Raw genomic sequence first — 27,249 nt, forward strand, 5'->3', positions numbered from 1 at the left:
CCTCTCCGTCCGCCCCTCCTCCTGCTGTTTCTCTCTCTCTCTTTCTCAGTGAATAAATAAAACCCTTTTTTAAAAAAAGAAAAAGAAAGAAACAGAACTAGAAGCCAGTTTTCTTCACCCTCAACCCAATGCTTTTCTCACTAGAACTAGGGAGCATGGTAACAACCGCACAGTTCTCTGCTCGCTTAGTGTGTTTGGGTGACATGCCCGCCCGCTTCACCCCTACGGCACTTGGAGGGAGGCACTATTACCACCACCCCACTCCACGTGAGAAGACAAAGTCTTGCAGGCTATACCACTTCCCAGTGCAAACGTCTGGCTCACGGCAGAGCAGGGGTTCAAGTGCAGATGGCCCACCCTCTTCATCGCCGTCTCCCTGCGAGCCACACTCTCCGTCAGGTGTCACTGGCCTCTTCCCTCTGTGCCCGTCACAGAGCCTTGAGGTTTACCCACCCCGTGGAGTAACGTGAAAATTCAAGGATCCACAGAAATCCTCCTTAGCGTCAAGCCTCAGCCAGTACGGGTCACGTTGCAGCCTGTCATCTGACGGCCTGGGAGGACACAGCTGATGAGGCATCTTGCTCTTTATCTCAGAGTTAACTTTTCTTGTGGCTTTTCTTGTGGCCTTTTCCTCTCACCTCCAAGGACCTGCAAAACCATCCTGGGGTCCTCTTGTCTTATAAAGACACAGACACAATCCACCACCCTATCAGCTCACTGTTTCCCGGGCTGAAACACCTCTGTTTGGGGCCAGGAGAGCCCCTGGGAGTAAGAAGGGAGAGAAGCCAGCTTCCTCCTCCCAAAGGACGAAAGGAGGGAGGCTGTGCTGGCCTCAGGATAACGGAGGTAGCCCCTCCTGCCGCCTGTCCTGCTTGCTCAGCTGCTCAGCATCTGCCCTATACCCAGGAGTCGGGCTTCTCTAGGGTCCCTGCCAATCTCCGGGGCTCTGGCAAAAGGAGCCAGAAAGGGCGCAGGTGTGTCCTGCATCCCGAAGCCTGCAGGCGCCGTTGGGCAGCTCCATGCTCCACATCTAGGAAAGCAGGAGAAGCCTCCTGACTTCCTGGGTCTCCCTACCCCCCGACACCCTCCACTCACATAGCTTTTATTCCCGATGTCTTCTTGGGACTCTCCGAGATCCTCCCCGGCCTGCTCTGAAGAGGGTGCATCCTATAATTGGAAAGAGCTTTTGGCTGAACCTCAAACCACTTGGGTTTGCCCGTGGCTGTGTGGGCACTGTCTTCATCTACCAAATGAGACAAATGGCATCTGTTCTGTGTTTCCCACAAACTGGTGAGAATGAGTGGAAAATGTCTGAAGAACTGATCATGCCAGTTACTGAGGCAATGAGGAGGGTTGCTCTTAGTAAGGGCACCACAGTGACTGGGGCCAGAAAGCAGCAGCAAGGACATAGGTCTCAGAGTCGCACAGACCAGTCATGGCATCCTGGCCTCCTGTGAGATGGCTGGAGCTCGTTTCCACCTGTACGTTGGGGAGAAGATCACCTGCCTTGAAGGACTGCCGGGAGATTCAGGGCAGGGATGGAGAGTGAAGCACCTAGAAGACGTGGCTGGTGAAAGTGTGTCCCAAAGCCAACCCAGGGCTGCAGGCCCCTGCACTGTAGCTGTGCTGGCTGGATCCTAAATAAAGGTTCCCCCCGAGGGAGCAAATACAACCAAGATACAACTCTGAGCCCGGTTGCATTGGCCTGGAAGAAAGGTGTCTGTTTTACCCTTAATCTACCAAGATTGTGGGGCACCTGGGTGGCTCAGGGGTTGAGTGCCTGCCCTTGGCTCAGGGTGTGACCCTGGGGTCCTTGGATCAAGTCCCACGTCGGGCTCCCTGCATGGAGCATGCTTCTCCCTCTGCCTGTGTCTCTGCCTCTCTCTCTCTCTTTCTGTGTGTCTCTCATAAATAAATAAATAAAATCTTTATAAAACCAATCTACCAAGATTGTTATGTGTAGGACAGGACTCATCAAGTGTGAAAAGTTTCCTGAAAGCTGGTTGGGCCTCCACAACCAGAGCTCCAGGCCGAAGAAGGACATGGTGCTCGGGAGTTACAGACCGTGAAATGACACACACACACACACAAACACACGTGCACATAGTTTCCAGAATGAGATTTCTCAGCGTGCCTCTGATTACATCCTGCCCCACTTGATCTAGTTTTGATTTGTTTTTCACTCTCCACCACTAAGAGAATGAAATGCTAAAGCGAGCAGGTGAGAGCTGAAAGCTTGATAAGGATTAGGGTATTTACACAGGCCTACAATCTTCAGAAGTACCCCGTAAGTCTTAAGAACCACAATTTTACAACAACAACAACACAAATAAAGGGAAAACTGATACGACGTGCTCCCTGAAGGGAGGCACCCGGGGTACAGAGGCACATGCAGAATCCTGACAAAATCATCTAACCCAGATTTAGTCACAGGAAACTGCAGGCAAACCAAAGTGAGAGACAGCCCACAAAATAGAAGGGCTGGAGTCTTTAAAGGTCAACGCCGCGGAAGAGGAACCCTGAACAACGGTTCCAGCTTGGAGACAAGAGACATAACAAACGGTGTGTACTTCGTGATCCCACACATGACTGGGAAAAATGACATCAGAATTATTAAGTCTGTAGATTGGATAATAGTATTGTATCAATCTTCAATTTCCTTGTCTGGATCTTTGCACCGTGGTGGTGAAAATCATGGCTTTTAGGTAAGAGTACAGGGTCGTAGCATCTGCAAATTACCCTCAAAAGGTACAGGGAGAAAAGGCCGTGCGATTAAGCAAAAGATGAACACTTGTCAATCCAAGGGACAGGTCCTGTTTAAGTTTGAGATGATTTCAAAAGAGAAATTCACAAAAATCAAACAAAATTCAAACCCTGAAATGCAACATTCAAGGATTTCTTAGATCTAACCTCAAACTATCTGAACAGCCTTATGTTCCCTTCATTCTTCGTCTTATAACTCACAGTTAGCCACATGGAGCTGCTTGATTTTCCCAGACAAACCTTATATTTCCCTCCTTGGTATTCAGGCTCACTCGGGTCTCTGCGAGCACAGACTTCTTTCTATGAAATTTTGAAATCCTTTTCAACACGGGGCATCCTTAATAAAAATTATCCAGTGTTAAGGAAGAAGCCCTCGTTAGCCCCTGAATCCACGCCTTAAGCCTGGGTGAGGTCAACCTCCTGAGCAGAGTGGGCTGGTCTCAGATTCCACCCAGGAAACCACACACCGAATTCAGAGGCTGGATCTAGGCCACCACCTGGTGGTCGTTAGCAACATACTCGTTGGAAGAGTCGGTCTGGGGGCCAGTCTGCAGAACAGGGAAGCCAGGATGCAGACTGGGCTTGCAGTCTCATTCACTCCATCTGTGGGTCATAAAAATCCACGTTGTGGATCGTTCCGATCCACAGAACTCTACGGTTAAGATATATTCATTGTTTTTCACAGAATATCCACCCTCTAAACGGTAGCTATTATAATCAGGAACATAGACTAGTACACGGAGTCCTACAGACCACTCATTTCCATTTTACCACCCAATAGTTAGGGAATGTGAAATCCAGGACAGGTGCAGAGCAAAGCCTAGAAGATGGAATTTTTGACTCCTCACTCTGTTAGCAAATGTAGGTCAGAAGAAACAAGTCCTTATGAGTGTGGCTAAAGCTACACTAGGTGATCATAGGACGCGTGAGTGGTCTGACTTTTTCACGCGGATCCTCTCATTTCCTTCTAGCCTCAGGCAGGCTGCAGGCTGTGAGCTCCCGGGGGATAAGGGCAGGCGGAGACCCCAGAGCAGCAGGGAGGACGAGGATGGCGGTGGCAGGGGCTGCCCCTTGGGGAGCGTGCCATCTTCCCCCCGATGAGGGGACCGGAGCGCGGGGGTGGTTATGCTTCACTATCTCTTGTGTGTGAATCTCTTGCTTTCAGACACTCTGTCTGCGCTTCCGTCTGGGGCAGCGCCTCTTCCTTCTTCTTCCCCACCCCTTCCTCCTCTTCTCTAACCCTCACGAAGAGATGTCTCCTTGGCTCCAAGGCTCCGGCGCAGACCGAGGGCTGGGCTTCACACCCACACCATTTCCCCTCCTGCAGCTCCCCCTCTGGAGGGCAGATGACGGTTATCCCACTTCCTCTGATTAACTGATACAACACTCATGCAGCATTATACCATTTTCCCATAAATCCTGGTCTGTCCTTCTTCAGTCCATCACTGGAGACCACCGCTCCACAACCCCCGCCCTGCCCACCAGGTTCTAGTCCACAGTGAGTGGGGAACAGTCTGACTTTGGTGGGATGACCTCAGAGTCTCAGGGCTTCCCTGGGCTTAGAAAAGAGCCACTCTCCCTCTAATCTATTAACCCCCTGCCCCATCTCACTGTAACCCAAGTGTTCATGCTCTACCTTGACACTTGACCCCATATTCACCCTACATTTTTTCCCTTACACCAAACCTACAGCAGCCCCCAATTTCTACCTGTTGTTGTATCCTTTAATGCCTATCCCTTTAAAGATAATAGAGTGCTGGACCCCAAAACTTTAAAAAATTCCTCAAATCCTCAAGGTCACTAACCTCCTGGCCCTTATGCCATAATTCCTCCAAGATTTAACCCTCTTTTAAATGCTTTTTGGGTGGGGCAACTTTATTTACTTATTATTTAGAGAGAGAGCAGAGGGGCAGAGGGAAAAAGAGGGAGAGAATCTGAAGTAGACTCCATATTCAGTGCAGAGCCTGGCATGGGACTCACAACCCCAAGATTATGACCAGGACCTGAGCTGAAGTCAAGAGTTGGATGCTCAACTGACTGAGCCATGCAGGTGCTCCCTTAAATGCTTTTCTTTTTTTTTTTTTAAAGATTTTTATTTATTTATTTATGATAGACACAGAGAGAGAGAGAGAGAGAGGCAGAGACACAGGCAGAGGGAGAAGCAGGCTCCAAGCTTGGAGCCCGATGTGGGACTCGATCCCGGGGCTCAGAGATCACACCCTGGGCCAAAGGCAGGCACCAAACCATTGAGCCACCCAGGGATCCCCCTTAAATGCTTTTTAACTAAAAAAAAAATTAGATTACTTGCTCTCATCCCCTCTCTCTTTTCCTGCCACCAGTGATGGCATTGTCATGAGTATTGACTTTGTACCGTTTACCTGATATAAAGACGAACCCTACTAGAAGCCCTCTTTTCTTCTAGACGAGGAGACCAAGATGAAAATTATTCTACGTTTCCTGTTCCTCAAGTCCAGGGGATTTGTCTAGCCACAGAAGAACTCTGACTCTCATCACCTACATCCCCAGCTCCTTCCTCCTCCACTGCACTTATGCTCCATCCTATGGGCCCCAGGCTCTGTCCTCCTCAATGGGCTGGTCAAGCCCTAAGCAATCACGATGTGAGTCACACCTGAGACCCTAGAGAGGCCCTGTGCTCCCAAATTAAACAAATTGATCAGAAGAAAGAACATAACTCACACGACAGTCAAACCTTCTTATGCTCAAACCATCTGAATATGATGGAAGACTCAAGTGTCATTATTTAATCTAGAGAAGACACAACTATAGTGGCTTTAGTGGAGGACAATTTTCCCAGAAGTAATTTCCTTGGAATGATCCTCCAGAAAAAAATAGTAATAAAAATAAAAATAGACTACTATGTTTGGGAACTACAAACTCTCTCCTTCTAGGAGCGTTGCATTCCCATCAGCTTATTAAGAACTTCGAAAAGTTGTGCCGTAGAATCAGGTTCATCTTTTATTGATCGTGTTTCCTTAAATTGTCTAATCAGACTGGAAAGTAAGCCCTCTAGGAGGTTTTTGATACAAGACTAAAGCATCTTTTTATATTATCTTTCTTCACATCCCCTTGGGTCTGGCTTCTTTCTAGCACTACCCAATAAAATACAGTTTGAATAGAATTCTAACTCCAGATCTCTGAGGGAATACCCTCTGCGGAGGCCTGTGCCGGATTTCTCCCCCAGATGGCAGGACTTGCAAACAGAGAAGCCAGAACAAGATGGAAAAAAAGGACTTTCCCATGACTGAGTTGAGTGACTCAGCGGTTGTCTTAGAAAAGTGAGCAAATCCGATCGTCTCCTGAGCTCCCAGAACATAGAAGCAAAGAGGAGGAAAAGATGACCTTGGTGGACCCTTTTCTGTCTGGAAAAAGTCTAGAAAATCCTCCATTGGTTGAACCACAGCCTTGTCCCCAAGACTCTACCTGTGCTCCCTACTCTTGAGCCTTTGGTATGAGCAGGAGACACGCTCGCTCGAGCTCCCAGCAAGGCGAAGGAGCAGGACACGGTGAAGAGCAGGTGTTTGCAAAGCCTCGCCTCTGAAAAAGGAGAAAAGCTGAGAACTGACATGAAAGCACATCACCTGCATCCGGGCCTGGGCGGAGGGGAGCTGAGCAGGGCTGGGAGCCGCAGCGTCTCTGCCACAGGACGCCTCTTGGAGCAGCTGTTCTGGCTTCGGCCCCCATCTGTCTGGGCAGGCTGCCAGCCGAGCGCCCCGTCCTGTGGCTCCAGAACCCACACCCAACTCCAGCTCAGCTCTTGGAGGGATGCATGGGTGCTCTGACCTACCAGCCATCAGGCTACCTGTCTGGAGGATTCTCGAGTAGTTTTCACTTGGCTTTGCCATGGACAAGAGGTGTTTTCTAGTGCATTCTCTATTACCCGTATGATGGTTTCTCAGCAAAGGTCTGCCGCTTAACAGTTCCATTTTCCACATGCACTCACATGAGAGAAACGCACAACAGTACATGTAGAGATGGTAAATTCCTAGAGGCGAGAGAATCTTAGAAAATGTTTCTATGTTTCAGAAGAGGAAACTGGTGTCCTTGAAATTAAGTAATGACCATACAGTTAGCGTTAAGGTGGAGGGTCCTTTCTACCCCCAGTTCAGCATTTGCACTGAGATTCCTTAATGCCCAGGGAGGATGCCCAGAGGGACAACCTGGCCATGACAGGAGGCACCACATTGCTGAGCCACAGAGGCAGTGGGCACCTAACTCGTTGCCTCATTTAGTATAAGGGTCTTTATTTTTAACCCATGGCGGGGGTGGGGGGGAAGGAGCAAAATTTCATTTAAAAAATCTGAAATCCTGGACTACATCTAGCACCAAAAGGGCAACTGTTTTTCAGGATGCATGTGTGACATATGATCAGAGCACTTTACAGTGTCAGGGATATAGAGGCACTTAATGGCTTCAAACATTAGGAAGAGTAGATGAGAGAGATTGCAAGAGAGAGAGAGAGAGGTAGAGAGACAGAGAAAGAGACAGATTGTGGGGCAGGGAAATAACAATGGAGAAAGACGACCAATCCAGAATATGCATATTTCCTTCTCCTCCTAGGAAGCTCCTAGGGCTTCATTCATGTCTTCCTGCCACTGCTGGTAAAGAAGAAAACATTTTTAAAAATCTCACCCAAAGGTAAGCCTGGGTGGCTCAGTGGTTCAGCGCCGCCTTCAGCTCAGAGTGTGACCCCGGGGCCCCGGGATCGCGTCCCGTGTCGGGCTCCCTGCATGGAGCCTGCTTCTCCCTCTGCCTGTGTCTCTGCCTCTCTCTCTCTCTCTCTCTCTCTCTGTCTATCATGAATAAATACATAAAATCTTTAAAAGAAATCTCACCCAAAGAGCAATTTTTTTTTTTTTTAATTAACAACAACAACAAAAAAATCTCCAGAAATTTGCTTGAGAAAGGACTAACTTAAAGACTGAAGTGACTCTGGTGTATACAGATACGTAGCATGCTGGATAAGTTGAGAACAGTATGAAAGAGCCATAAAAAGTAGCTGCAATTTGTTGAGCATTTGTGGTGAGTAAATACTTTACATCCCTTTATTCCTATAGCCTTGCAGCCTCTCCTTTAGGGACATTGTCCCCATTGTGCAGACAAGGAAGTTGAGGCGCGGAGATCTTACGTCCTATGCACAGGACTACACAGCAACCTAGGGTAGAGTCTGATGTCAAGGCCTACTCTTTATCAACATGGTGGCTGGCATTTTGTCCAAGACAATCAATCATTCCTATGAAAACTCCTGTACCCTTCAAAGACATTTAGCGTCTTTGACCCTCAGGCACTAAATACCAGGAGCAGCTTGACTGTCACTCTGAAAATTAAGATGTCCTTCTGCATTTACAAACTGCCTGTAGAGGTCGTACTCTCCATACCTCAACTGTTAAGGAAAATACTGCGTTTCAGAAGCTTAGGGCTAAAAAGAATTTTTAGAGCTCCACTGGTTTTGTTGTTTTGTTGTTGTTTTGTGTTGTTTGTTTTGAGAGAAAGAGAGAGAGAGAGAGAGGGCATCAGGGAGTAGGAGGGGACAGAAGGAGAGAGAGGATCTTAAGCAGGCTCTATGCTCAGTGGGGAGCCCAACACGGGACTCAGTCTCATGATCCAGAGATCATGACCTGAGCCTGAATCGAGAGTCAGAAGCTTAACCAACGGAGCCACTAGGTGCCCCTACTAGTTTAGTTTTTATAGTGAATTTGTACAGAAAAAGAATACTGATCAAGAGATCAAGAGAATGCTGAGTTTTGGGTTTTTTTTTACTTGTTGACGTTGAAGGAATTCTCAAAAAAAGCACCTACTATGTCCTGGGAAACATGCTAGACATTATCATCCCTACGTGTAAATAAATGGTGTGTGCGTGTCCATATTTGAAAGAGAATTATTACTTTTATTGTCCTTGAAGAAAACAATGATGAGAGCACTTGTTTTGCGAAGCAGGAATTTCACTTGGGCAGCTTTCCACCAAACCATAGCCATGCCGTGGGTCGCCCACGAAGTCGTCCCGTTGTCAACCGGAGACGGAATTTGGGAACACGATAAAAAGGGGCCCAACTGTAGTTACAGCCATAAAATTAGAAAGAAAAGAACGGGTGTGCGGGAATCAGTCTCAGTCAGCACATTAGAGGTGTGCCCTGTACGCAAATATTGTGATAAATATTTGCAAATACAAATATTCCTACAAAGAAGGAAACAGAGTAGGACTGACAAAGAGGTCCGGGAGACAGCTGCAATGGCAGACCTCAGACGGAAAGAGAGGAAGCTGTCCTGGCAGATGCGGGAGGAATGGGAAACAGCTGGCCGTGGATGCTGAACGCTGGTCGGGGCGACAGGGGAGGACTGGGGTGGGGGGTGGGGGCAAACTTTCAGAGTTTAAGAAAGCATCTTGGAACTGAAAGCCAATAAACGGGAGGCATCTCCAGGCTGTGACAGAGTCTTAAAAATTCAGCTTTAAGTTAAAAATAGACCTGCCCTAAGACCCAGCAATTGCACTTCTGGGGATTTACCCCAAAGATGCAGATGCAATGAAACCCCAGGACACCTGCACCCCGATGTTCCTAGCAGCAATGTCCACAATAGCCCAACTGTGGAAGGAGCCTCGGTGTCCATCTAAAGATGATGGATAGAGAAGCTGTGGTCTATATACAATGGAATATTCCTCAGTCATTAGAAATGAGAAATACCCACCATTTGCTTTGACGTGGATGGAACTGGAGGGTATGATACTGAGTGAAGTAAGTCAATTGGAGAAGGACAAACATTATATGGTCTCATTCATTTGAGGAACATAAAAAATGGTGAAAGGGAATAAAGGGGAAAGGAGAAGAAATGAGTGGGAAATATCAGAGAGGGAGACAGAACATGAAGACTCCTAACTCCGGGAAACGAACTAGGGGTGGTGGAAGGGGAGGAGGGCGGGGGGTGGGGGTGACTGGGTGACGGGCACTGAGGGGGGCACCTGACAGGATGAGCACTGGGTGTTATTCTGTATGTTGGCAAATTGAACACCAATAAAAAATAAATTTATAAAAATAAAAAAGTAAAATAAATTCAGCTTTAAAAATTCCTCGGGAAAGCAATGATCTATCCATGTATTTATTTATTTAGAAAAACTCCAAAGTGGTTTGAACATTAAAACAAGGGCTGATAAGTCAACCCCGAAAGAGGTCGCCCACAGTGGCACGGCAGGATTTGAGAACAGGCTTGTAGAGAATTTACCAGAGTGTGAAAGAGTTATGCAAACTGATCCATTTTGGCTTAGAGCTGCCTCAAGTGTGTGCTAGAGCCACGAGCACTTTCTCTGAGATAAATGTGAGATGACTTGTCGACACCCCTCCTCCTCCTGGGGACAGAAAGCTTTCTCAGAGCGGTGAGATTCCAGTAACAGGGTAGGAAGACTCCTACACACGCATCACACATCGTCAGACGGGCTGTGCCCTTCCCTTAATAGGAAACTATCTCTTGTTTGATAAAGACCCAGGCAGGCCTCTGACAGGAAGGGCTCCTTAGTGGTGAGCACAGTGACTTCAGATCTTTTGTTCTTCTGTCTCCGGAGCTAGAGCAGAGGATGTGGCTGGGGTGGGAGGCGGGGACTACGACTGTGTGTGTGTGTGTGTGTGTGTGTGTGTGTGTGTGTTTTCTCATTTCCGCTTCCCCTTTCTGAGCGGGCAACAGCAGTTGAATGAGGACAGAGAGAAAGGTACAACATGCAATATGATACTTTGTCACTGTCCTCACTCAGATCCCGATACCTGGGAAGGGCTTGGCCCGGCTTTGCTGACCTCAGCTCACCCTCAAACTCTGCTCTCTACCTGCGGGCAGGTAAGTATATGATTTCCACCTCCATTTTAAGACTATACCGATTTGGGGTGGAGCTGGGAGGAAAAGGGAAAAATCAGGATAAAATCTCCCACATCCCTGACTCCGATCTCAAAAAATTCATCACTGTGCTTCTCAGAACAAAAAGGTCCCTTTATTTATCTTTTTAAATTATTATTATTATTATTATTATTATTATTATTATTTTATTTCTTCCCATTTACTGGACAGATATTTTATATAGGGCCACAAAACATGGGTTCTTTTGATGGCCTGAATTAATATCTAGGAACTTTTCACCTTTCTCACGTGGGAAGCTCCTCTCCGCATCTTGCTATACTCCCTTGTGTTGGAATTTCAATCTGATTCCAACTTCGAAAGGTCCTCAGGGAGATACATTTCTCACGTCACTGCAGGTCCCATTCTAGTGCTCCTAACTGTGAACTAGTGGAAATTACCTAGCCTAAATCAATGCTGCTTTGTGTGAGTGTGACTACTTTTCTCCAAAGCTGCAGAAGAAGGCTGGTGAGGAGATGAGCTACAGCCAGATATATTGGGAGTAGATGGGAGGGGGAGGTCACATGATTGGACAATGCCAGGCCTGCTTAACTGCACAACTCAAGAGAGGTAACCAGCTGTCGGGGTTGTTTTTCAGACTGTGCATCTCAGAGGTGGATATACGGATATGTCAACCACTTAATGACTTGTATCGACTCACGTGGGGTGGGTCTGTGCTCCTCCAACATCCCTTGACTTAGCGGTAGCCAGGCTGAGCTTGTTACCACCTACATGACTTTTGGAGAAGGTAGAGGAGTGGAAAGATCCTCTACACTGGGGTTTTCCCAGGTCCCTGCTGTGCTACAGAGCTTTCCAGTGGGTGGAGAGGAGGCAGGTGCCTACGCAGAACAATGATAAGATAAAAGAGCCCCACAGAAATGGTTTGATAAGATCATGAGGACTTATAAGTACTAGTGACTCGGTCACAAACGGCTGCCTAGACAGGCAGTATGTAGCAGTGCTGAGGATGGGAGGTTGGAGTTGGAGGCTGGAGGCCTTCCACCTGTGTGTCTAAGCTGCAGACTTAACAGGTGTTGAGCTTGAGTGATTGGAGCTGAAGATCTGGTGTGATTCTCCCAGAACAGGAAGCATTACTAGGGGGCGGGCGGGGAGGCCAGGTTTATTATCTCTCGCTACTAGAATATTATCAGAGAGAACAAGCGGAAGATATAACAAGAGGGACAGAAACAGATCTAACAAGGTATTTCTTATTCAAGGGCATCCCAGGGAGTTTAGAAACTCTTGACAGCCCTACTAGTATCCCCTTCTCATAAGTCTCCCAGTCCCCTGAAACGAGGATAGAGCCCTGGGGTTAAGCATTATGTAGTGGCCATGGGAATCAACACAGTCCTTTTTAGTCCTTCTTTTTAGTTAGGGTTTATGACTTGTATTCTAATAGAGAATGGAGAGGAAGTTTGGTCCCAGCTTAGATCATGAATCATGGGTCCATTATGGGCTACAGCAACGGAAAAAGATCAGACCCTTAATGCTACTTGATCATTGACAAGTGTTCTGTATGCTTTGAGCCCTGCCCATACCCAAGCTCAATGCGGAAAGGACTTAAACACAGATTCTGAGAAGGGAGAGTGTCGATAACTGTGGGGGGGAGGGGAGTAAAATTAAAATGAGCACATAAGGGAAAGTGCCATATTACCATGGAAAAAGGACTGAAAAATGGAAGATATGGATTCACAGAACTGAGAACTCCACTCACCCTCACTCGTATCTCCAGCCCAAGCCATCTGCAAACCAGGACACGGATGGATGGATGTTTCTTAGTCCAGCTGTCTCTATAGCCCATCCAGGTGAAAAATTTAGTTTCTTTCAGCACTGAGAGCACAGGATTACCCTTTTCCAAATGTATAACTTGAATGTCTCCCATGGCACTTTATGAGCCTTCCATAAAACTCATTCACACCATGGAGATGGGCATAGGGAAGAAAGGGAAAGAGAGAGGAAGAGGTTTTAGACGGTCTTCTTCCAGTATTTGTTCAGCTGAAATTATCTGGGGGAGAAAGAGGGTAAAAATAGTTCTATTCATTCCTTGGAATTTTTCTTCATATTATTCATCAAAAAATATTATTTCCCTGAAATAGATTGAGCTGCTGCTTTAGACCATAGACGTCTCAGAATATTCAAATGCTACACTTGGGGGAATTTTTGCTCTGAAGGTCTTCCCAACTGCAGGGACATGGAAGAGAACTAGAAATTAGGAATGTATTTCCTATCTATGGAGGAACGTGAGAGCATATTACAGGTCGGGGGCATAGTGGAAGGGGGTGCAGCCAACCTGGCTTGAGGTGGTTTGTCCTATCTAGAGCGGAATGGCTGTCCTGGGATTTCCCACAGCCCTTTGCAATAGTGGTGCTGTGTGTCTATCTTGGCTGTAAATGCGGATAAGATGCACGTCTCGTGGGCCCCATCATGGAAACTCTGTGTCCTTCTTCTCTCCTCCCACGCTTGTTTTCACTCTTAGTCCCAGTTTATAGGCTCTGCTTGGGTGTAGGCACAATAAGGACAGAAAAGAAGAGAGGCCTGTCTGATACCTGTTCCTGGGAGGAGGCCCCGAGTGGAAACCAGGGCGCCATGAGGAAGGTCGTGTGATGTAAAGGAAGAAGCACAGACCTGGGGCTTAGAACTTGTGAGTTTCAGTCCCACTTATAACCTTAATATTCCATGTGATTTCAGATAAGCCTCCTTCTTACCTCCCCTCTCTCTCTCCCTCTCCCTCCCAACCTCTCTCTCTGTCTATCTCTCTCTCCCATCCCCACCCCTTCTCTTTTTTGAAATGAATGACTGGGATTAGATGCTCTCTCGGGTCCTTTTAGGCATGAAGTAAGAAGGAAGGAGCTACTTAACTGTTTGTGTTTCATCTCTGCTCAACACCATCTCTCTTTCCCATCTGGATTTTACACCAGCTGCCATATCCTGCATCTCACTCCTTCTTCCCTCTTATTCCTGAAAATGTTCTGATTTTAGTGAATGGTTTAGACTGAGGGAGGATTAATAATAATAATTGCTATCATTTATCAAGCACTTCCTATATATATCAGGGACTCAACACATCACCTGATATTAGCTCTAATAGCCCAACAAATTGCATGTTATGTGTTTTAGATATGAAGAAACTTAGGTTTAGAAGGGACAGGTGATTTTACCAAGGACACATAAGCAGAAAGTAGATAGAACTGTGATTCCAAACAAGGCTAACTCTGATTCCAGGCCCTTGTTCTTTTTATAGTTTTCCATTTCAAGAGTTGGGCATCCTTTCTGGGCCTCTTGAAAAGATCCCCATGAGATACCTATATGCAGAGCTGATATTTGGCAGGTACAAATTAGTAGACCCATAATGATTTATTAAAATATTTCCATACCAAATTATGGTAAATATCAATTGCCCCAAGCCCACTGAGTGCCCATGACCAACCCAACTACCCCAGCTCTTCCCACAAGGTTCCCAGACTGGCCCCAAAACTCAATGCCATATACTTGTAGAACCTGGCTAAGGGGCTATCACTGGTGTCAACTCTGATTTGTCTGTGCTGCCCTAGAACCATCATTCTGAATGGCACAATGGCATAGGACACAACCAAATGTTCTGTGACCTGAATCACAACAATCTGAGAGAAGTATGCGATTCTAGGTAGACTGACTTTTTCCTCTCGACCAGAACCTAATTGGACCTTTGCTGCTAAGCCATTCTGTAAGCCTGACAAAGGCAAAACTGCTTCATAATCTAGTTGGAGTTAGGAAGGAAAACTATGCTAATAACCAAAGAAAGCAACACTTCCTTCACTCAGGTTGTCACACAGCCAAGGATAAATTAATTTTGGTTTATGCTGCCTCTTTGATAGAAGGCTATAACGTGGAGAGTTTGCATAGCATGTGAAATGGAGAATTTACTGAAATAGTTTCTTCTTTCTTTCATCCTACATTACATGTACCACTGATCCTTGGGTGGAGATATTAGGTTATTTTCTTGTTCCATAGTTAATGGAAAAATCATACAACTTGAGTCAGATCAACCTGAGTTTAGTTCTCAACATTACAATATCCTAAATATATGACCCCGGATGGGTCGCATATGTCCCTGAGCTTCACATAACAATAGTTAGCTCAAAAGGTGATTGTCAGGATTAAGTGAGATGGTTTATAGGAAGGTTTTATGGATAAATAGAAGGTGCTGTGTATATCCCAGTTATTAGCACCTATTGCTTTGGTCCATATTAATATATGGGGAATCCCTAACTCCATCTCTTAGAAAATACCCTGGAGGTACATGGGGTACTCAATGCAGTAATAATAATAATGACAGGCCCATAAAGGTTTTTCTCCTGCTACTACACTTGCCGCTTATGCTGATGGTTTTTGTTAGAAGATACTCCTTTCAAAGCTCTTGATTCCTGAACCTTCTTTTGTCTACTTTGATCCTGTAAGCTGAAATTTCTGCTTTTAACTATAATATCCTCAAAGCAAAGAGAATTCCCTCCTGCTCTATTTGTTGTAGTCAGATTCCTAAACATTGAACAGATTGTAGAGAAATATTTGGGGAGTGAACCTCTAGAGAAATGTAGGGAAGAGGAAAGGACAAAGGGCTGGAAATGCGAGCAGAAGGGGGAAAATAAGGCTTTTAAAGAGTGATTCAGGCAAATAGCAATAGAATAAATGTGGAGTTTTTTTGGGCTGTGGGGGTGTGCAGTTAGAAGGAACATCAGAAAAAAAAAATACCAGCAGACTAGGACTTCCTTCCTCACAGGAGGTAGATTAAATACAATATTAAATACAATAGATCAAATACAATAAGCCAGCATCACAAAAGATGGTAATCAGATTCTAGAAGGAACTTCTGACCAAGGAATGGAAACTCAGAATGGAAGAATATTCTTTAAATATAGAAAAATGCAAATTCTGGAAAAATATTTTTTAAATATAGAAGAATTTGATAGTTTGAGTTTTATAAGATTTGGTCAGACTTGTTGGACCCCTGTGTTCTGTCAATAAGAGACAGTGTGACTATGCCCCAAGCCTCTTTCCTCTTTACTACAAGGTGTAAACAAATATATATCAGAAAGGGAGACAAACATGAGAGACCCCTAACTCTGGGAAACGAACAAGGGGTGGTGGAAGGGGAGGTGGGCGGGAGGTTGGGGTGACTGGGTGACGGGCACTGAGGGGGGAGCTTGTGGGATGAGCACTGGGTGTTATGCTATATGTTGGCAAATGAACTCCTATAAAAAATATAAAAAACAAATATATACATTAAGATTTGAGACCTTATTGAAAGTCGGGAGCCCCTGTCCCATGGCACGTACTGAATGAAGATAGTTTTTCTTGCTCCTATGCAGGCACAGCATTTGCTGGGCGCCTCCTGCTGCAGGTACCCTTCTGGGTCCTGAGACAGGGCCTGGGGGAGGGGGTCACAAGAAGTGGGGTATGATGCTGAGACCAGCGACTACTTCCCCCTTGCTGCATGTGGTATGGGCACACGTACTTGTCACTAGAGGTGGGGGTGAGAAGAGATGACTTGAATAGGCCTTCAAGGTGTAGATAGCATGTGTCTGGATAGAAAGGGAGGTGGATAAAACTGCATAAGCTAAAGAACGAGTAGAGGAAAAGTTCAAAAAGTGCTGGAAGCCAGTGAGCAATGCTTACCAGAATCACACTCATTTGGGCTCCTTCTTGCCACCCCCTTCAAGACTCACCGCTTTCCTGAGTCTGTGGAAGTTAGAAGTACAGGCACCTCATAAATCAGTGTCGCTGTGAAAAGGAAGCTGCCAAATGGGAACTAACACAAGAGACCATAGCACCATCTCTTAATGCTTATGGGGAAAACCATACAAATGCATTTCCTTTTAAGGGTATCATCCATACAGCTATTTCAAACTCAACTAGAATACCTTCAGATACGTTGGTATTGGAGGCAAATGTGTACCGCACTGACTCCCACCAATTCACTATCAAGAGGATGAAACTGCTGCCCAAAGAGAAAACCTAACTGACTTGCCAGAAGTCAATGAGTTGGACCAAAAGGTTGAAAGAATGCCCACATCTACTCTGATTCCTCCTCTTTTCACTGCTCCCAACTCCATTGTACATATTAAGTGTATGTCTGAGTATGACAGGCCCTTTCCTCTATTACAAGAAGCACCAAGACCTTCAAAGTTGCCGCCTGGACAGCTGCCTGCACCCATCCTTCAATTCTTCCTAATGCTGTCATCACTGATGTGCTTGTCTGATATCATTTGCCGCTTCCTCCAGATTCCTACAAAGAATACCTACTTTCTTATCTCTCAGCAGCACAGCTTCCTCTTGCGACCTCTAACCAGACAGTTCTATTCTTCCCACCCTCCTAATATCACTGCGCTTATTTTATTCCCGTAGAACACCCATGAAAGGTCCCTGTGGCAGAGATTGGGGGGAAATGACCTTGTTCAATTCCCTGGGCCCATGTCCAGTCTGCTGCAGTTGAGATTAGCTTAGATGTGCCCTGCATATTTTCTTTCAGACTTGAAACCACGTTGCGTTCCCAAGGGAAGAAATTATTCCATTCTCACCCAAATGGCTGCCATTCTCAGCGAGCAATAGAGTCCTTAACTTGGCCAACCTTTGTGTCGCCAGAACCATCACAGCTATTTATTTATAAGCCCTTCTTTGGAACTCTTTAAGCACTGAGGCCTCTTTTTCCATAGCTTTTTTCCTTTAGGTATTTACATTGAGTAAAACCTTTGTGCCTAGGACAGAACAGCAAATGGGAATAGTTAAGAAAATACAACATCTGGTCATCAATATAGGAACACCTAGATCAGAAATAAATCTTAGAATAACCCTCAAATTCATCTCTTCTCACTAACTCACGGCCAAAAACACTGTTACATGCTTAGTAACACACACAGATTGTTAACAGTCTTGACAGTTGATCTCCCTACATGTGTCTATGACGCATCTGAGCTCCTACAAAGCAATGGGCTCTTTGTGGAGTAGTCATCTCCTGAATATTCATTTGTTTGGAGAATCTGTATTTACTAAGCAACCACAATGAGTTTGCTTCTGTTTTAGGCATTAGGGATACCTCAGCAAACAATGCAGATAAAACTTCTGTCCTCGTGGAGCTGTTATTCCAATTAGAAGAGCAAGCAATCAATTAGATTAATCATTAAAATACAAAGTATATCAGTGATAAGGACTAAGAAGAAAAAAAAATCAGGCAGAGAAGGCGGTTGGTGAAAGTGGCCACGTCAGCTGTAGAAGCCAGGCCCGACTTCATGAAGAAGTTTGGTTAAAAGCTAGGATAAAAAAAAAAAAAAAAAAAAGCTGAGCTTTGCAAGTAAAGTGTGTCAAAGGCAGAGACACAGGAAGATGAGAGGAAAAAGAACATGAGAAAAGCATAGGGTTTAAAAAGAGATAAGCATTTTCAAGGGGCAAAGGGGAAATTAGCCTATAAGCACTTACTGTATTTTCAAAGATGTGGGAGGAATGTAGAATAGATTTGTATCACAGAGGATGTTGAGACTCTATCTACCATCTCAACAAGCAAGATTCCGGCACCTGCGCTGGGCACTGTGGGCGTTCAGCTATGAAATGGCGCACCCAGGAGTTTATAGTACCAGAAGCATTCAATTTTAGGGCATAATGTCCTCAGCTGAGCAACTGAAACCAGAGAAAGGGATTGACTGCCTTTTAAATTCCCCTCATTTGCCAAAAAAAAGTTATTTGTAAGTTCAAGAGTTCTTGCGATTTAGGTGAGGGCCACTTACTCTGGGAATGAAACACAAGGCGACTCAGCCTTTGACGTTTTCTTCTCTGGGCCAACTGACGCCAACCTACTCAATATCTGGAAGGTGCAGAACAGGGAAATAAACCCTGATCAAGGCTTTTTAGACTCTTTTCTTAAGTTCGTTCTAGTGGCAGTTCCATCCTGTCTTTATCACCTCACAAGACCTCTGACTAAAGGATGAGTTTTCTCTGCGCCCCCTCTTTGTGGTTTCCCTGTGTCACAAGCTTAATTTATTCATTTAATTTCCCCCCAAAGACCCAGGCAGTGGACAGAGAGCCAAGTGCTCAGGGTTGACAACGTCTCCTCCAAGTACCAACTGCGGTCTCTCCTTGGAGAAGAATAGAGGTGGGCTGGACCTAAAGCGAAAGACTAGATCTGACAACAGTTACCATGTAATACTGTTCTCTGAATATGTTTTGTCTATATATAGCAAGCAGAGGCTTCCAAAACAATGCGATTTCCCTAGGAATGCACTTTATGTTCAGGATGCTCTTTTCAAAAATAGCTCTTTTAAGGGCCTATATTGTTGAACGCCTCCCTAATGGTTTTGTGTTTAAGTCTTTGAAGAATGGAAGTCTCCAGAAACGGCCGTTCTTGTTTTTTTGTTTTTCCTCTTTTTTCCCCCTACTCCAACAATTAGAAGCACAGCTATAAAGATGGAGCTGTTTCTGGGAGCTCCAGGGAGTCGAGGGATAAGATCATGAGGAGTACTCATCCAGCATCTACTTGGTCACTGTAGTGGGTTGAGGGGGGCAAGCAGGGAAGAGGCCGGAGGACAGAGCATAAGTCAACGAATGTACATTAGCCTCAAGGGTTTTCAAGCTCTATTCAGACACCTGAGTGATTCCTCCCCTCTCTCTTCCTCTTCGAGTAAGTGGCCATCAGGATGTATCTTTTGGAAGAACACAGAGATGTTGAGTGGGCAGTGTCACATGAGACACAAATGCATGGATGAACTGAGGCGTTAACTCCTAGCTGTGGAGAAACCCAAGTTGCTCAACCCAAGTTGACAAATTAGAAAGGAATGATCTGAAGGTCATGACTGCTAATTGCGTAAGGCAACATCTCTCTGTTGTTTGTATTATGGGATTTTTCTTTTCCAAGAGAAATCTTATGTGGACCCCTCATATATAAAACAGGAAACGGAACAAAACAAACAACGAACTCAGAATGACTGTAGTTGGAGTGACATCCTGGCTATTGCACCTTAGAAAAGTGGTTTGACCTTTGAGATCTGGAAATTCTTCATACCTCTACATGAAGACCAAATACAGTGAATTTTATCAATTGCAGGTGTAAAGATACTCTAATTTTAGTGGAAGAGTCTGGATGACCATATGCCAGCTACTGTAAGAAGTAGGAAGTCTTTAAGTTAGAAGAACTTTCTTAGTGTCCCTTAAATCATAACATGTTTGAAGTTCCAAGATTTGCTGATTTGAAAGACGTAGCCCTGATATATTTCAGAGCATTTTGGGGGGTGGAGGCGGAGGGTGGGGGGCAGACAGAGGAAGGGCTGGACAGCTGGTCCCCCTTCCTGAACGAGCACAGGGATCATGCTTCATGCTCCTTCTTGCAGAGCTGGGAAGATGTGGGGGCACCCCTGGGGTAGTTTCTGAACTGAGGATGAGGGAGTCGTCCCTGTGTTTCAGTGCTCAGAACGGCATTATTGGGGCAGGAGGCCCTGAAGTCTGAACTGGAGCCATGGAGGGCTCTGTGCTGAGCCCCACGTCCTGGGAGAAACGGCGGGCCTGGCTGCGGCAGAGCCGCCACTGGCAGACCCAGGTCCTGGAAGAGGAGGCTGCGGCCGCCCTGCAAGATGTCTCAGATCCTGAGCCTTCCAGCCTGGATGATGTTTTCCAGGAAGGTAAGAGGCAGTTAGACAACAGACAGACTTCCACATCACCCTGGACCCGGGGAGACGTGCCAGCAGGCACAGGTCTGCAGAGTGTGGGCGGAGGTCCCTTGTTGGGGTTAGGACTTCAGGGAGGCTCATGTTGATGGGTTTAATGAATTTAAAGGAAGAAGAATAATGTAATAAAAAATATGAATTATGGGAGAGAGAGAGAGAGGCATACAATCAGGGAAAAGAAAGGACATTTTTGCATCATCCCAAGAAACTGTAAGGGCCTGAGGTCAGGGTTGTCTTGAATGCTTTGGGTGTTTTTATTTGGTCTGTGCAACAAAGTGATGCTCGATTTGGATGCCTGGACTCTGGTTGCAAGCCTGCTGCTAGCAAGCCACGTGACTTTTGGCAAATCACTTACCTCTCAAAGACATATTGGTCTAGTTGAAGTGGTGGTACCTGGAGTAGTAGTAGTAGTTTTCCTACATGTCTTTCAGAGCTTCTTTGAGGTTCAAATGAGACTACAGACATAAGAGTTAGAAAAAAGAAAACCTCACATAAATAAATAAACCTCTTATATAAATATGTAAATAAATTCTTGCTTATCTGGCAAAAAAAAAAAACAGAAGCACAAAAACAAGATTGTGAGGTTTTGGGTTTTTTTCATTTTATTTATTTATTTATTTATTATATATATATATATATTTGAAGTGAGATATAAACTTTATTCAGTCATTTCCACTCTATCCTAGTCAATAGGATTCTCCTTGTTGAATCATTCTTCTGCATAGCAATGACTGAAGCAATAAATACCTGCGAAAAGATCTGAAGACATAGCTAAGTTTATGAGGATAAAGGAAAGTTGTTTTTTTTTTCCAATTTCACTTCATCTTTGACCCCATATTCAAGGATCCTCAACAGGAGTGAATATGAGTGAATATTTTTTATTATATTTTAAGGAGAAGAACCCACCCCTGTACCCAAACCTTGGGGAAAAGGGAGTAGTGAACTTGTTATCCAGGGCACTTTCCAGGTTCTGGGAGCAAGAGGGGGTTAGACAGAGAGAGAAGAAGCATCCACTATTTTTATACACGGGTATATTCCTCTCATGTCTTAAAGAAAATTTTTATGGGGGGAAAGGGTCATGACATGGCTCACATGGTGATGAACTTGCAGAACGAGGTGAGTTGCAAGGAGGAAGGGACCGCCTTCAGCTCTCATGATGATCTGACCTCTGACATTTCCAGGGAATCCAATCAATAAGATTGAAGATTGGCTGCAGGATTGCGGGTAAGTGCCGAAGAGGCCATGGCAACGAAGGAGGTGGACATCTGGATATGCTCACGGGCTCTGACTCTTGAGAACTCAGAAACAGGGAAACCGGGTTGAGTTGGGCCTAATGATTCGAGGTGACATTGAGATGGTCGGGGTGGGCAAGATTGTAAGGGTTTGGGGTGAGTGTGGGGACTGGGCTACGAATGAAGTACAACTCTGGGCGGAGATGAAGTCCAAGAGTATCTGGAAATCCAGGCTGAGTATGATCTAAAGCCCAGAATGATGGAAATCTGCAGCTCTGGTGCCTGCCTGGGCTGAGTTTCAGATCCCTACTCCATTGCTTCTCCTTCAGACTAGAGTCTTGCACTGTGTAAGGAAAGAGGAGTGAGAAATCTAGTTGTCCTTGTGATCCCAGGAAGTCATCACTATGTTTGTTTCTACTACACAACACAGGATGATGGGCTAGGGTTTACCCCAGTCATTCAAAGCAGTGACCTGGAGCAGGTTCTTCAAGGCACATTTTAGGCTCATTCTACCCAGACACAGAGGGAAAGCTTCTGAGATCAGCGCCCTGGCGAAGCCTGATCATTCGTGTGATAATTCTGAGAATCTATAACTCCTGCCTGCACCTTCTTTCCTCTCCAGGAATGCTTCAGACTTTACATAGCCTTTAATCTGAGCTCACCCATGGATGTGCAATAAACCCATCCTTGATTATTTGGTAGGAAATAAATAGCACTGAATCATCTAAGGTTGTTTATTTCAACTCTGCCCCAGAAGGTAATGCCGGGAAGGATTTATTTTGTGTTTTTGTGGGTTTACAAAGCATACTGTCCTTATTGCCTTAACCTGGTTCACAATTTATTGACCTCAAAGTCCATGAAGGGCCCCTTACAGCTCGAGAAGTGAAGGGACGGCGATAATAAGAATGTTTGCACATTTTGGCATGTCGCAACTGCCCCAGGATTTGGAATGCCTCACCTGGTATCCGCAGAACCAGCCACCTCAGTTAATGTCTTTATGTCATTAACGACTCTTGAGTCTGTTTACATCAATAATTGTTGACGGTGCATTTGCTGATGTCTAATTGTCTAAATGACTGACAAGAGGGCCATGTCGTGTAAAATAAGCCTCTTGACTTCAAACATACTATATTCCAGCTAAAAAGAATACAGTAATGTAAGATTGTAAACCCCAGAAATTACCTTTCCTCACGTATCTTCTAGAAAGATAAACTCTAAACCAAAGCATGTGCTGGAAATGTAGTCTGGTGAATCCGAAGGCTCAGAGAGTTGAGCCTACGCTTGTGTTAACCATCTGTGCCACCAACTGTAAGAAACCAACCAAAACTCCTTCTGTCTCAGGCTCCTCCCCTATAAAGTGGAGACTCAGAATAATAAAGTCTCAAGTTTTCTTATGAGACTTAAATGATATAATATATGCACAAGTGCTTTGGGCTCTGTAGTAAAATGTGAGCAGTGAGGTTTATAAAGGGCTGAGCTACTTTAAAATTTCACAAATTAGGTCTGCCTATATACTTAGCATCTGTCTGTCTACACTTCATTATTTCTCAGAAAAGTATGTCCATAAGTGATACGCACCAACTCTTGGAGAGTGGTTACCTCTGGGAAGGGAAAAAGTAAGAAGCAATGGGCATAAAAATGAGAAAATTTAAAAATTTAAAAATTTAGTTATATTTAAAAAATATAGTTATAGAAATTTAAAATTTTATCTATATTTTTAATATTATATTTATATTTTCATTAACAGAGATCAGAAATGAATATGACAAAATGCTTACATGTGTGAAAATAAGGCAGCAAGTACTAGAGTATTTGTCATATTTTCTCTACCTTTCTATGTGTTGAAAAAATTTTAGTATTTACACTTTGGAAAGCCCACAGGAAAATCTCTTAACACACATTTGTCTCTGCAGGGGAAATTATTAGATTCATAAAATATCTCCAATTTTTTTTCTATTTTCTAATCCTCCCTAATATATATGCAATACTTTTTAGTTATACGGGGAAATTAGAAAAATTAAAGGATGATGGTTGTTGATGGTAGTGAGAGAACACTCGATTGTGATAATAGTGGAAAAAAAAAAGGAGGAAAAAGCATTCCAGATATGCCATTGTGAGTCCCCAGGGTGTTCAATTTTTAGGCTGTCAAGGCTGCAGAGGAAAGAGGATAAACAGGGACCCTGCATTCACTGGACATCTGTCCACTCTGTGGGCAGGTGCCTGGGAGGCACTTTTCAAATTTTACTCTAAGACTATATAGTTTCCGTCTTCTTTCCAGGCCAAACACCTCCAGTAGCAAGACATTTTTGTTTTCTGCTGAGCTCTCCAAGAAAGCCCACCAACTTCCTGAGTAATATAGCGTTAGTGTCTCTCAGTGTATTGAATCCAGCGGCGGACCTGTCAGTGGCAGGTCCAGATCACGTAGATTTTTACAAACCATGCCTGTTCTTTTTTTTCCTCCTCCCAAGGCTTTCGGGTTTTCTAGGACATGAATGTGTTGCCTGTGAATCATTGGAGATAGGGGTTAGGAGCCCAGAGGTTATCTGTGTGGGCTTAAGCTTAAATCTCTGTAGGCAAAGTCTATGGAAATTGCTGGAAGAAGTTAAAAATAGTCACATCTGTCTCCCAATCTGATCCTCTTTCCCACTTTTGTTTATGAATTGGGTATACAGGAGGAGTGGTGCCTCGGGTCTTCTGTTTCAGACTTGAAATGATGCTAAGGTACATCTCAGTGGAAGACGGAGGGAGAGGAGCAGCTGTAGATCCAGTCCCTAGTCATCGATTTTATGTCCTAAGTAATAACCCATGAAAGGCCTGGGACTTGGGTGATGGCATAGAATTTTAAATCAACTTCAGTTCAATCAGTAGATCCAGGTGCATGTCCCTGCTTCCGTGGTAGATTCCACATGCACACAGCTCATCCTGGGCTCATCCTCACATAGAGAATATGCACATGCCTGCCAGGGCACAACTAGAGAAGAGAAGTGTAGGATGAGCATCCAACACAAACTTGTATCGACTGAAGAGCGCTGAGTCTGCTTAGAAGAACCAGAAATTTTATCAGAGCTATTTTCTTTTTAAATTTCAAAAGGAACCTTTCCTTTATTTTTTTTTTAAAGATGTATCTGTTTCCTTTAGAGAGCTAGAAAGAGGAAGAATGAGCAGGAGGGGCAAAGGGAGAGGGAAACGGAGAATCTCAAGCAGGCTACCCACTGAGCATGGTGCTGGGCATGGGGCTCTATCCCACAACCCCGAGATCATGACCTGAGCCGAAACCAAGAAGCAGACACTTAACCTGCTGAGCCACCCAGGTGCCCCATCAGTGGTATGGGAAGCAAGGATATCCTGGGAGATGTTGGATATGTCTGTTACCATAATTGGTGATGGTACTGTGGGTGTTTGCGTATGTCCAAACTCTTTAAATGGTATATACTAACGATGTACAGTTCTTTGTATGTCGGTTATACCTCAACAGAGCTGTTGAAATAATAGCCATATAAGTTATATTGAAAAATAAAATATTTACTGAAAAACCAACAAGTATTAAATATATAGCCCAGTGAGTTTTTTCAAAGAGAACACACCAATGACACCTGAAGCAGAACATTACCAGCATTCCAGAAGCCTCCTTCTGGAAGGTCTCCATCCATTCACGACCCTGCTTCCAAGGGTAACCAATAACCTAACTTATAGCATCACAGATAAATTTTGCACCTTTTATTTCTTTTTAATTTTTATTTATTTATGATAGTCACACACAGAGAGAGGGGGTGGGGCAGAGACATAGGCAGAGGGAGAAGCAGGCTCCATGCACCGGGAGCCCGACATGGGATTCGATCCCGGCTCTCCAGGATCGTGCCCTGGGCCAAAGGCAGGCGCCAAACTGCTGCGCCACCCAGGGATCCCAAATTTGCACCTTTTAAACTTGATATAAATAGAATTGCACAATACGTACCATTGTATTTTTTTTATTGCAGTATACTTGACATACACAATTATATTAGTTTCAGGTGTAGATTATAGTGATTCAACAATTCTATACGTTATGAAATGCTCACCATGGTGAGTGTGGTCACTATCTGGCACCGTATAAAGTCATTACAATATTATCGACTATATTTCCGATGCTGTACTTTTCATCCTTGTGACTTATTTCGTAACTGGAGGTTGGTACCTTTTCCAATATGTAGTGTTCTATGTCTGTTTCTTTTACTCAGCATATTTGTGATGTTTGTCCTTTTTTTTTTTTGCATACCACAATGAGTTATTCTTTTTTATTATTGTGAAGCATAAATTGTATATTTATCATACAATTTATCCATTTTACAATAGAGATTTTATGTCTCCCAGTGCTGGGTTATAATGAATATTATTTCTTTTGGTGAACACATATAGGCATTTCCATTGAGTATAGACAGTGGAATCGTAGTGTATTTTAGTTGTAGCTATAATAAAAGCAGGCTTTGGTGCTCGCATTACTGTGTAGCTGCAGCCCAAGCATTAAATGCAAGACTAAAGCTCAGTATTCTCATAGTTGACAATATAAATTATGGTATTTTTAATAGTAAATGGTAAAATATGAATTTATACTGATATTTGTAATAGTATATAGACTAATATTTTTGTTTGACAAAATGTCATTATATTAAAATACACTTTTATGTAATTATCCATTAGAGGAAAGAAGCACATATTTGTAGTTCTAGTTATATTATTAATTACCCATTCTCAATTAGCTTGAGTATTATTTCACATTTTATCATGTGAAATACAGTGATACACAGTTTTTTTTTTCACAAAAGACATAAAAATTTGTTTGGAAAGCATGGTTGATTTTTTTTAAGATTTTATTTAATTATTCATGAGAGACAGAGAGAGAGAGAGAGAAAGGCAGAGTCACTTCCTTTTTAAAATTTTTCAGGAAAATAAATTCTATAAAACCCACACAATGCATTAGTCCTTGAAACAGACTTGGATAATGCTCCCAGCGAGGGATCCAAGTTCCCCTGTGTACAGCAGCCAGGAAGCAGGAGTGTCAGCCAAGAGCTCTGGTCCCAGCTCAACACTTTCCATAGATTGCTTTGCTCACCTATTTTAGACGGAGACTTCTTCCTTTGTGAAACCGAGTTGTTTCTCACCACCGTGTATGCCGATTTCTGTCTGTTCCTCTTGTGGAGATTGTAAATTTTTTTTAAAATATTTTATTTATTTATTCATGAGAGACACAGAAAGAGAGGCAGAGACACAGGCAGAGGGAGAAGCAGGCTCCATGCAGGGAGCCTGACGTGGGACTCGATCCCGGGACTCCAAGACTATGTCCTGGGCCAAAGGCGGATGCTTAACCGCTGAGCCACCCAGGGATCCCTGAGATTGTAAAATTTTGATAAGACCCTATCTATCTTCAAATGCAAAGTTAAAATCTCTAGCCCAGATGCAGTTTCTGCTGCTCCCTGGGAGACGTGACCATCAGCAAGTACATGGCTCAGAGAAGGACACGGGTGTAGGGAGCTAAGCTGACCTCCAGAAAATTGAAAATATCAATATCTGTATCTGTGACGTCACTCAAGCCCTTGCTTATGTAGATGTATTTCTCTGGGTGTTGTTTCTATGTTCCTTCTTTCCTATTTTACTGCAGCAGCTGCAGACTTGGTGCTGGCTACGCTGACTGTGGACAGTGTGGT

General features: G+C 44.3%; 1 protein-coding gene across 3 annotated transcripts in view; it reads left to right on the plus strand.

The window, feature by feature from the left end:
• The first annotated feature begins 10,439 nt into the window (after positions 1 to 10,439).
• Positions 10,440 to 27,249, plus strand: part of TESPA1 (thymocyte expressed, positive selection associated 1) — a 35,270-nt gene continuing 18,460 nt past the window's right edge. For 2 of the 3 annotated variants that reach the window (XM_072797606.1, XM_072797608.1), the window contains exons 1-3: positions 10,440 to 10,599; positions 20,077 to 20,291; positions 21,518 to 21,560. In XM_072797606.1, the coding sequence (XP_072653707.1) occupies positions 20,129 to 20,291; positions 21,518 to 21,560 (206 nt within the window). In that variant the 5' untranslated portion in view covers positions 10,440 to 10,599; positions 20,077 to 20,128. Of the gene's footprint in view, positions 10,600 to 13,129; positions 13,295 to 20,076; positions 20,292 to 21,517; positions 21,561 to 27,249 lie in introns of all 3 variants that reach the window. The other variant, XM_072797607.1, reaches the window with a different exon arrangement.

Source organism: Canis lupus, chromosome 25 (genome assembly GCF_048164855.1).
Source record: "Canis lupus baileyi chromosome 25, mCanLup2.hap1, whole genome shotgun sequence".
Classification (NCBI taxonomy): Eukaryota; Metazoa; Chordata; class Mammalia; order Carnivora; family Canidae; genus Canis; species Canis lupus.